Consider the following 12,530-nt stretch of genomic DNA (forward strand, 5'->3'; position numbering starts at 1 on the left):
TAAGATTCATTTTTATTGTATGCAGATTCAGGCGATAATGATAGTTGCGAAAAGGCATTCCTCACGCCTCAACTGTACCTGGAGCATCTAAAGCTGGCGCACAGGACCGAGCGGTTGCGATGCCATGAGTGTGAGTCTCCCACCTTCATAATCTCGGCCCTATTCCACCACCTGCGGCTGGTCCACGCCTACTCACTATACGCCTGCGCCTTTTGCGGAAGCAGCTTCGACATCGAAAGCAGCGCCCAGCGACACCTTGAATCTGACCATCCTGAGAAGCGCCAGCTGGTCTACATGCGTCATTTTGACAATTCGGTAAGCATGAATCCCACGGGACTGATCAACACAGTACACTCTCAGTAATCCGCCGTTATTTTTACAAGTTGAAAACACTAAATCAAGCTCTATAATTATTCTCTGGTATTCGATTGTCAAATTCAGTAGTCCACCGCGTACAAGACTTCTATATGCAGAGACGTCCCTAGACAAAATGCCGCCCCTAGGTAGCGCCAAAATGCCGCCACATTTTTTTATACTATATTTTTATCATCCTTTCATGACTCCAATATCTAAGAAATGTGTTTATGAATACATTACTCACAAGATGTATATGTACCACTAAATGCCATCCCTGCTTCAATAGACAATTACTAGGTATTGCGAGTCCACGGTTTCAGATACATTTAAAAATACGCCTGACAACACTCGCGAATGACTATCAAAAATGTTAGGTACACAAAATTGAGTAAATATGTACCTACCTATACCTAATTCAAATATAATTCGCAAATCTGCACATGGTATTGCTGTTCACCAAGGACGTGACGTCCAAGAAAACGGAAGTAAACTAGACATCGCGAACCCAACAAAACATTATAGTCCTTGTTACATTCTCAAATGGCCCCCATTTGGGAATGGCTCTGTAAATATGGAGAGGCCCAAATAGGTATCAAACCAACAAATAGTTATGGTTGATTACGAAAATAAATAATAATAAAGCCGGCAATGCTGTAAATCACGGCCGTTTAAAAATATCTGCAACGTCGCCATTAAGCGTTATTATCCTTTATAGTTATTTCAAACATTTGATGACAATATTTCATATCATTCATCATCACATATCATTTATCAAGTATTTTTGTTACATAAAATAGTATTCTTTTAAACCTCTCGCTCTAATGTTTTTGAATATAGTCATATTTCGGTACATAACTGTGCAGTGGTGTTAAGATTTTTTACATTTATTAATTTTTAAACGCATTTATAAAACCATTAGTATTATTTATGACGAGATTTTTGTAAAATATTCACGATAAAAAATTATATTGATAATCTCTGTGATCCCAAATTTGACAAGAATTAGGCATTTTATTATTCAAAAAATCGGCAAGATTAACACATTTGAAGATGATTCTAAGATACTTATTATAAGCTATGTATTTGACCATTCAAGTGTGATAAACATCTTATGAATAATGATTGCTTTATAATAATTATTGACCTAAGAATAAGGTAGTGTTTTTTTAAAATACGCCATTTCTTTTGGCATTCCCCAGTGGTTAAGCTACAACATACGGCCGTAGCCATAAATTGACAAACTATAATTGAAGTAGGGAGTAAAATAATATTGACGCGCGTGTTTGAACATGTCCTAAATATTCTTTTCAAGATATTATTTTGATTGTAAGTAACAACCTCAATAAATAGCGAATCATAATTCATTGGACATGTCACTCGAATATAAGTTCCCGGTCTATTAATATCTCAGTCTCTGTATCTCTGTATCGCTCCGCATAATATCTCATTCTACCGAGATTCGGACCTCGGAACAGTATCTTAAGTATTGCAACATGACTACTGTAACATACTTTTGTACCGACTGTTTACGCTGCAAATAAAATTCGCTCCTCCATCCATCGGAGCAACCACCAAAATCGTGACTTCCTCATCCACAGCACCATGTCTTCCACAGTGGTGACCCCCACATACGTAAATATAGAAAATAACACATTCTTTAACATAATGTGTTTATGTTCACACTCAAGAATTAAACCTTGTTGGAGGCTCATCAGAAAGCAACTCAGTTTCTCTTGTTCTCCCTGTTTCTCAAGGTCCATTTACCTGGATCACCCAATGTTAAAACTCCAACTTTTTTTGGGTGCATTTGTTTGTGCATCGTTAGTGCACGTTTGTGCACGATTTTTTTTCGTTTGTGCACATATAATAACAGAAAAATTCCAATTTCAAATTGGGTGTTCCAGCTAAACGTTTGGTCTCTAGTGACTTGATACTTGAACCAATAAATTAGCCTTAAAATTTTTTTGTTAAATGCATCTGATTAGGTATATTTATGTCAACTTTAAACACGATTTTTTAAATTTTTATCTCTTATATTAAACTAGTAATTTAATTTTGAGCGGCCGTCAAGTTTTAAAACCAAACATTTTTTTTCCACATTTTTTAATTACACACCGTTGAGTAATTTAATTACATGATTTTTCATGAAGTTTTTATTGTTTTTTCATTTAAATTACGCGAAAAATTAGCATTTTTCCATTTTCACTAAGTACCCCGTGAAAATATCCCGAATAAAAAAGACCGCATCCGTTTGGAAAATCCAGTCAAAAGAGTCTATACAAAATAGTCAAAACGGTGTAATGCTCACTAAATATGTCCGTTTATACTACTTAAAACTTAAAATTACTACCTTTAAATTGATATTTTGATTACACAAAAGTGTCAAAATTACAAAAACATTCAACATTCTTAACATTTATCTTTTTATTTATGATTTTGAATAGATCAATGTCAGTTGCATACGGGAAAAGCAGTAATTAATAATTATTCTTAGGTACCTACTGTTTTTTAACAATATGATCCGTAATAAAAATAAATAAGTTATTAGAATACAATTAGGTATGCATATTTTTGAAAAATGCAATATATTTTATGCAACGATATTTTCTTCAAAAGATAATATTGGAATGACATTTATATTTATTTTGTATATAGGAGTTACCTTGCAGGCACTTAACTCTTCCTAATAATATTTGCATAGGTATTATGATTTTTTTCTTTTTCTCTGTTACTCCAGATGGTGCAACGTATGCTTGTAGTTCTGGTAGGTATTATGTTAGGAGAGAAGTGTTAGACAAAAACTTCATATTATGCTCTTCAGAATCGATATCAAATGAAGTTTTGTAGGTACTTTAAAGAGTTATTGCCTCTGACGGCTTCGACAATTGTTTCACGCAAATGGTTTTCTTCCGAATGTGTGAGTTTATGAGTTCTTAAACAACGTACCGACCTACATATCTGTTTACATTTATATTTAAATTCATCACGTTTATGAGTTTTTAAATGACATTTGTTTACATTTAAAATGAAATAGATCACACGCAAATGGTTTTTCTCCTGTTTCGTTTTATGAACTCTAAGATAAGCCGGCATTTTTGGTGACTGGTGAAAAACCATATAATTGCAATGTATGCTCATATAGATGCTCGCAACTTAGTCATCTTAAAAACAAACAAATGACCAATTCTGGTGAAAAACCTTTAAAATGCGATATATATTCATATAAATGCGTGCGACTTAGTTGTCTTAAAACACATGAAATGAATATATACATAATATATAGAACATACTCGTGAAAAATCTTATAAATGCAATGTATGTTCATTTGGATGCTCGCGACGGAGTAATCTTTAAACACATGTAAAGATACTTAATGGTGAATAACCTTTTAAATAAATTGACTACCTATACGGAGCCACGGCACAACATTATCTTAGAGTTCATAAAACGAAACAGGAGAAAAACCATTTGCGTGTGATCTATTTCATTTTAAATGTAAACAAATGTCATTTAAAAACTCATAAACGTGATGAATTTAAATATAAATGTAAACAGATATGTAGGTCGGTACGTTGTTTAAGAACACATAAACTCACACATTCGGAAGAAAACCATTTGCGTGAAACAATTGTCGAAGCCGTCAGAGGCAATAACTCTTTAAAGTACCTACAAAACTTCATTTGATATCGATTCTGAAGAGCATAATATGAAGTTTTTGTCTAACACTTCTCTCCTAACATAATACCTACCAGAACTACAAGCATACGTTGCACCATCTGGAGTAACAGAGAAAAAGAAAAAAATCATAATACCTATGCAAATATTATTAGGAAGAGTTAAGTGCCTGCAAGGTAACTCCTATATACAAAATAAATATAAATGTCATTCCAATATTATCTTTTGAAGAAAATATCGTTGCATAAAATATATTGCATTTTTCAAAAATATGCATACCTAATTGTATTCTAATAACTTATTTATTTTTATTACGGATCATATTGTTAAAAAACAATAGGTACCTAAGAATAATTATTAATCACTGCTTTTCCCGTATGCAACTGACATTGATCTATTCAAAATCATAAATAAAAAGATAAATGTTAAGAATGTTGAATGTTTTTGTAATTTTGACACTTTTGTGTAATCAAAATATCAATTTAAAGGTAGTAATTTTAAGTTTTAGGTAGTATAAACGGACATATTTAGTGAGCTTTACACCGTTTAGGCTATTTTGTATAGACTCTTTTGACTGGATTTTCCAAACGGATGCGGTCTTTTTTGTTCGGGATATTTTCACGGGGTACTTAGTGAAAATGGAAAAATGCGAATTTTTCACGTAATTTAAATGGAAAAACCAGAAAAAATTCATGAAAAATCATGTATTTAAATTACTCAAAGGTGTGTAATTAAAAAATGTGGAAAAAAAAAAATGTTTGGTTTTTAAACTTGACGGCCGCTCAAAATTAAATTACTAGCTTAATATAAGAGATAAAAATTTAAAAAAAATCGTGTTTAAAGTTGACATAAATATACCTAATCAGATGCATTTAACAAAAAAAATTTAAGGCTAATATATTGGTTCAAGTATCAAGTCACTAGAGACCAAACGTTTAGCTGGAACACCCAATTTGAAATTGGAATTTTTCTGTTATTATATGTGCACAAACGAAAAAAAATCGTGCACAAACGTGCACTAACGATGCACAAACAAATGCACCCAAAAAAAGTTGGAGTTTTAACATTGGGTGATCCAGGTAAATGGACCTTGTTTCTCAGGTTCTCTTGTTAATATGTACATTAAGGTAGCCGGTAGGTAGATGTAAAATCATACGTAAAGTATTTCTTTTATTCAACGAATAATTCACAAGATTTAAGTATGTACCATTCTAATTATTGAGAATAAATAATTCTAAAATCACTCATGAGAAAATATAGCAAATAAAAAAAAAATCGAAAAAAGTAAGGCTGATTATTTTAATTTACTATGTCTTTTATTCAGCAAATAATTCCCAAAATTTAAGAATGTAGCATTCTAATTATTGAACGTACATAATTCTGAAAACACTCATGAGAAGATACCCAAGAGACGCAGGTTCGATCCTGCCGGCTGGCTTACTTTTTTTGAAAAAGATTTTTTCTATTGGCTATACCTATTTTCAGAATTATGTATGTTCATACGTAAACGCTTAGTTTTTTGTAGCAAGTGCCAGTGCGCGACATTTAATGGTAGAATTGAGAAATGCAATTAGTGACACTTGTCTATATATTATATGAGTATTATATCATACACAGTAAAATAGTCCCTTCACACATTCACTGCTGACCAGGTGATTACTAATTAATTACCACATTTAATTCTCATGTTAATAGTATCGAATGGCCATCTAATGTCCACGCGCCTAACCACCGCCATCTTTAGATTAATAAATCCTGAGCATAAATTTTTGCACAAGCAACGAGTGGTCCACTTTTCAGCTGTCAACATCAGATCCCAGATTGTTTGACCTATTGATTCGCCCTTTCTTGTTTCAAATTGAATTATAAAAAATTCTCAAATCAAGTATATTAATAAACTGTAAATAATATACATTACTGTTATTCATCAGCTGTCAAAGTCAGACTAGTCCTTCACACAAAAACCGGTGGTAATATCAATTTCCAAAAAATATGTAACATTGATCTATGCATTACATTTGTAGAAGGTGTGTTCATGCTAATGTATTATTTATCATGTAACTTATCTATCCAAATCAAACCATTCCCGGTGTGAATACGATAGACGCGTCAGTATGAGCACTCTTTAGATCAATGACAGTTCATCCATAGACAACAACGGGAAGGGCGGAAAAAGTAGGACCAGTCGTTGTGAATGTATCGGCTTTCTACTTAAGTCGGCAATGGCCTAACGCATCTTTAGCACTGAAAGACTTATTACAGTGGTTTAATATTATGTTATGTCCATAATCTTTGTCTTCGGTTTTCTGCGTTTCACATTGCAGGTTATTTATAGCAATCAGGGTCACAATGAGATAAAAACGTCTTGCACTAGTGACTTGCTGACAAAGAGGCGTATCAGTGTAGTAAAAAGTGCAAAAAAAGTTATAAAACGTATAAGTACTCTACATAAGTAATTGCCAATACGCCATTTCGATTTCTTTCAGTTCTAATGTAGATACGTGATCATATTGTAATTATTGTTTCAATGATGATATCTTATATTTTATGTTCTTATTTTTTTTGGTTTTTCAGAAAAAGATTCACGAGGAACAAATTGTCTTACTTGACATCAATCCAAATAAGATCGCCAAAAGTCTGGCGACAGTTGAACTGACTGAGAAATCTGACAAAGCCAAAATGGCAGCATTCCAGCTACAGTCAGCGATAAGAGGTGTGACGAGGTGTGAAGACGACGAAGAATTATCATCGGAAAAGTCTAATAGTGATACGGGTTTGGTACCGATAGCTATTCTAAATGACCCTGCCACCATTAGTCTTGACAGCGATGATGATGATAATGATCCAATGTTTTTTACGAAAATTACAATAGAGTCGGAGAAGAAAAAACATAAAGATGATCCGAAAAATGACAAAACTTCTGACACTGAGAAGAGTGAATTAAAAACACCCTCTAAAAATTATTTGTCTCCATGCGATGTCATTGAATTGCTGTCAGACGAAGAAGCCTCTCCTGCAAAGCAAAAGAAGGTCGACACAACATTTACAAGTGACTCTCCAAAGGCTATTTCATCACCAAACATAACCTCGACAGCCTCTTTGACCAACACAACGAAGACTGTAGTAGTCTCGTTGTCAGATATTGCCTGTAATGTTATTCCATCAACAAAAGTTGTACCTGCACGTAAGTTTGCCGTGGTATCTGAAATCACCCCAATATCTGAGACGGATCAAATAGATAATATATGTTTGAATAGACTTTTGAAGGACCAAGAATTATCGTCGGTAAAGTCTAATAGTAATACGGGTTTAGTACCGATAGCTGTTCTAAATGACCCTGCGACCATTAGTCTTGACAGCGATGATGATGACAATGATCCAATATTTTTAATGCAAATTACAATAGAATCGGAGAAGAAAAGACAGAAAGATGATCCGAAAAATGAAAAAACTTCTGACACTGAGAAGAGTGAATTAAAAACACCCTCTAAAAATTGTTCGTCTCCATGTGATATCATTGAATTGCTATCAGACGAAGAAGCATCTCCTGATAAGCAAAAGAAGATGCCCAATACCAAAAATGTAGTGCCTGAAAAAGAAATAGTTGAGAAACCAAAATCACCGATTTTGGAGTTAAACAAGGCTGCAGACAACTCCTCTAAAACCAGTGGCTTTGTCGGTAAAGATTTGTACAGGTGCGGTAACAACGGGTGCGCTTTTATGGGGAATACTTCATCAGAGTTCAAGGATCACATAACGATTTGCGATCTCGCCCAGGAGCACTACAAATTACCATGTTTCCACTGTAAAAGAAAGTTAAAATCTAACATTTCGCTTATGGACCATATTCACAATCACGGTGTGCTCAGATACAAATGTGGAGTTTGTGAAGAATTCAAATCGCCCTCGATTATCACAGTGAATCGCCACATGAATCGGATGCACAAGATTCCCTCTACTGTCGCCGTGGCGTGTGATCCGTTCAAGACCAATGTGGACACGGATCAGTTCATTTTGAAGCCATTGGAAAAAGGGGGGAAAGGCATCACAAGGACCAGGAAGGGTAAAATGCAGCACAAATCAAAACGGGCTTCAAAACCTGCTCCACCGCTCGTTGCCGCGAAGAAACTGGCTTTCAATCCTGATGAGGTGAAAAAAATACCGCTTACTCCAGTTTTCTCTGAAGACGTTATCTGTACAGAATGTACTTATTCAACGAAAGTACGATCGAACATGATTCGGCATTTATGTTTGCATTCAAACGAAGTATCAGTACCGTCGGCAGCACCTTTGAATCCGGTTCCTTCCAGCGGCTCAAAACTCTCTGATTCCATGTGTAACCTTGCATTGAGCTCCAACCTTGATAAGCCGCCGGTAGAAAAGATTAGCACCCGCAGACAAGAGCGCCTTAAACGCGAATCAAATTGAGGTGCATGTCGCCTACATTTCGCCTACCTACTGTCACGCTGTCGCGGCGACAAATTTACTCTATGGTCTCGTCATTTTACAGATTATTTTGAATGATCATCATCTCTAAATTCACTGAAAAAGGATACCGATGAAGAGTGCCAACTATAATGTATTAGTGATTAGAATTGTTATTAATTATTCATGCTAATTTCAATTACTTTCAACATTTTCTACGTGTTCGTACGTTAAAATTACATGCGACATGACATCTATAGATAATATTTTGAACAGAACCCAACCTGAAGACTATGGATAATGGACAACACTCTTATAGACAATACATAGTGCCAACCTCTAAAAACAAAAAAACGTGATTTTGACATCACAGTCAAAAAGTGTAGGCATGTAGAAAATGATAAAAAACGTTAATTGAGTCATGCGGGTGTCGATGTGGTGCAATTCAACGTGAGGTGACCTCATTGTTCTGGTGATTTAGGCAGATTTTGCTAACTGACAATGTTCGTTTAAAAGTTCAAAATGTTCTAGGGGATGGAGCATCAGTCTGATAAAATTTTAAACACCAAGAAAAATGACATTACACACTTTTTTCTCGTAGCGTCAGCTTACTGTGACGTCACGTGGTAGTAGGCGACATGCATCTCAATTTGATCAGAACGTTAAACTAGGCTCAACTGTGAATAAATTCCAGAATATACCGGCGTATATGTCTAAGAAAAAAGGTTCGTCTGCGGCGCTAGAGGCTGTTTGTATATTTCCGTCTCAGGTATCATTGGGAGGCATTATAGAACGAGGAGACAATTATTGTATCATAGTATGCAATGCTTTGGAGATGATTATCATCATCATCATTATCATCATATCCCATCCAGCCTATTTCCATTTGAAGTTTTTTGCGAACTCTATTACGTCACAAACCCTTGTCTGTCTCCTTATGCACTCATTCCTCTGTTTGTCCTTTCGCGTTATGCCCAGTATGCACCTCTCCATACCACGTTGTGCTACTCTAAGTTTATGGATCTATCTTTTACATAGGGTCCATTTTCACACGAATATGTGATTACGGGAAGGACCCCTAAGCACAGTGGAGATCACTTTTGAAGACATTATTCAGGCGGCCAAAAGCACTCCAGCCTAGGTTTACTTTCATCAAATACACATTCATCTTTAGACACTTGTTGTCCCAGTGGGTCTATTCTATACTTATCGACCGCTAAGGAGATAAAAGTGATAAATATTATCAAAGTTAGAGTAGATTTGTATCAAAGTATTAGCACTTATTGTAACGATAATTACAATAAGATATTTATAATTTTATTGCAACAATTAACATCTTATTGTAATTTATTGTTACAATACGTGCTAATACTTTGATACAAACCTACCCTAAGTTTAATAATATTTATCACTATAGCGGTCGATAAGTATAGAGCAGGCCCACTGATAGATGTAGTATTTCGAGCTGAGTGCCATTGTTGAGGATCTCTTTGGACCGCAAAGCAGTTGAGCATGACTTTCTTCTTTTATTTCTATATTTATTTTCAACCACACTTTGTTACTTACTGGGCGTATAACTTCAAAAATAAAAAACCTATTTGGTGAAAAGCGTTTTTATTTATTGACAAATAATCAAAGACAGGAAATGTTGCTAAATTGCTATGTTGTAAAAAAATAAAGTATGAATAAAAAAGTGTGCACAACTTTGTCAGATCGTCCATAATATAGGTACCAAAAACTGTTATGGTTTGGTTGGGCAGGGTTCAATTTATTTTTAACTAACCAACACCATCTATAACTTGTAGTCTTCAATAAAAACAAATACGTATGACTGACAAAGTTTAAAGAGCACTATTTGTGTTTGATCTTAACAGCCCACCTCCACATTTCGCCACTGGTAGGTACCTACTTATAATTAAAATAAATTATTACATCGTAATGGAACTCAACAAAATTCTCAGTTAAATGCATATTAAGTACCTATATATATAGTATGGTACAAGGTCCTCGCGGAGTAGAGTTCCTCTGACGCAAACGACAACCGATTCGTCACAAAATTTAAAAGGGCGTCTCGAAACTGTTCAAACCAGCCATAAAATTTTTAAGTACCTACTTACACAAAAGTGTTGTCAATCATATTATGAGGTTGCATAGATCTAACTTTCCGAATATATCGTCGCTGTAGGATTGGTTTCTCGAATAGACCAAATGTGAAATGTTCAGGAGACAATAAACAAATTTCATAATCATATATTAAAATATATGGAGGTATTTAATATATAAAGAAATTTTTGTTTTTACAGCATATAAATGATGTAAGTATTCAATACAATGTAATTTAAAGAAAAGGATGGTTCAGTGGGTCTATTCTATACTTATCGACCGCTGAAGTGATAAAGTGATAAATATTAGCAAACTTAGGGTAGGTTTGTATCAAAATATTAGCACTTATTGTAACAATTACACGAAGTTGGTTTTTATTGTTGCAATAAGTGCTATATTTTAACAGCACCCATCTTGCTGCTGTTATTGTAATTGTTACAATAAGTGCTAATATTTTGATACAAACCTACCCTAAGTTTCATACTATTTATCACTTTAGTGTTCGATAAGTATAGAATAGACCCACTGGTCCATTTAGATACAAAAAAATCATTCTACATCAAAAGGTTGACTTCGACAACCAATCATATAGCGACAATATGTGCATAGGTAAAGTAAATAAATGTTTTACATCGATTCTATCCAAAAGGAAACCGGTCACCAGTTATTTCTAGCAGCAGTCGGCGAGATTCTGGCGTTCAGCAGCGGAGAAATCAAGGAAGGCAAGTAGAAATTAAAAACACCGAAGTAATACTAGGGATTGCAATGTTTATCGATGGCGAAATACCGGTTTTATATTTCCAAAATTCTTGGTATTAAGAAAGAAGACAAATTTATCTTTTCGGAATTTAATGTAATGTAATTACTTCGGTATTTGCTTCTCTATAGATATAGACTAGGTATACAATTTTGTGAAGAAGTTCTTTGCTGCAAAGACGATACTCCAGTTTTTGTATGATTTTAAATACACCATTAATCTATTACTAACACTGACATTTGAATTAATGTCTTACAGTATTTGCACAGCTCAAAATAGGACACGGATCTATGAAAATATTTAATCCGATCAAGACATCATTAACAACCAGCTGTCAATATATACATATTTTTAAAGGTCAACATAATTATTATTTACCTACCTCCTTAGATTTTTATAACTACCTACCACATTAATTTTTGACAGATAAGTAGGTACCTAGGTAAGAACTTTTGTTTTTCTATGTCTAAACGATTTTTTTCGACCATGTCCGATCCTAATGAGATCATATATGGGCCTCTACAAAGTGAAGGTTTGAATTAAGTAACAAATTTTCGTTTTTACGAGAAATGGATGACAGCCACTTGCTCAACCTACTAAGTCCATGCTCTGAATCATACATAACGTGACCATTTATTTTTTTCCTCGAAACGGGACATCTAGGTACTTACCAATTATTTTTAAAGTATAAAAATGAAATTCTTTTAAGACTTCTTAAAATTTATTAACATTGCTTTAAAAACTGCGACTTGCAATGCTGTGTAGAAAAAACCCTTTCTACCGGTGCATTAGTGCCGGGCAGACATAAAATTTTATGTATTCAATAATTGTACCCACGAATATTCATGTGATTCAAATTATTGCTGTGAAAGTGTTTGAACTTTTCCACCCAACGACTCTCGGTTGAAACATTCCCAGTATTCTATTCTGTCACTTTTTGCGGTGTAATGTAGTTAGATATTATAAGTTCGTATTCATTAAACACTTCAGTATCATGGTTACTATTGATAAATTCCTTTTCAATCAATACATCCATTACACTTTGAATTTCTTCCCACGTAGGTACGAGGGTGGGTCAATAAGCCCTTAGAAAAGCCGACAGGTGGCGCGACTAGTACTGTAAGCGGTTTGTTTTCATGCAGCGGCACTACCGATTCAGTATGCTGCGAAGTTTCAGATCAGATTGGTCGGGTTGTTGTTTTTTATTTTCGTA

General features: G+C 34.4%; 2 protein-coding genes across 2 annotated transcripts in view; one reads left to right on the forward strand and one right to left on the reverse strand.

Annotated features, from left to right (window-relative positions):
* Positions 1–10,055, forward strand: part of LOC147077216 (uncharacterized) — a 34,882-nt gene extending 24,827 nt beyond the window's left edge. The window contains exons 3-4 of the mRNA XM_085940740.1: positions 26–315; positions 6,607–10,055. Coding sequence (XP_085796866.1) covers positions 26–315; positions 6,607–8,460 — 2,144 coding nt within the window. The 3' untranslated portion in view covers positions 8,461–10,055. The remainder of the gene's footprint in view (positions 1–25; positions 316–6,606) is intronic.
* Positions 1–12,530, reverse strand: part of LOC147077210 (uncharacterized) — a 332,131-nt gene that overhangs the window by 165,342 nt on the left and 154,259 nt on the right. The gene's annotated exons all lie outside the window — the stretch shown is intronic.

This window comes from Rhyacophila brunnea, unplaced genomic scaffold (assembly GCF_057557595.1).
Source record: "Rhyacophila brunnea isolate RB1 unplaced genomic scaffold, BYU_Rbru_1.0 scaffold_13, whole genome shotgun sequence".
Lineage (NCBI taxonomy): Eukaryota > Metazoa > Arthropoda > Insecta > Trichoptera > Rhyacophilidae > Rhyacophila > Rhyacophila brunnea.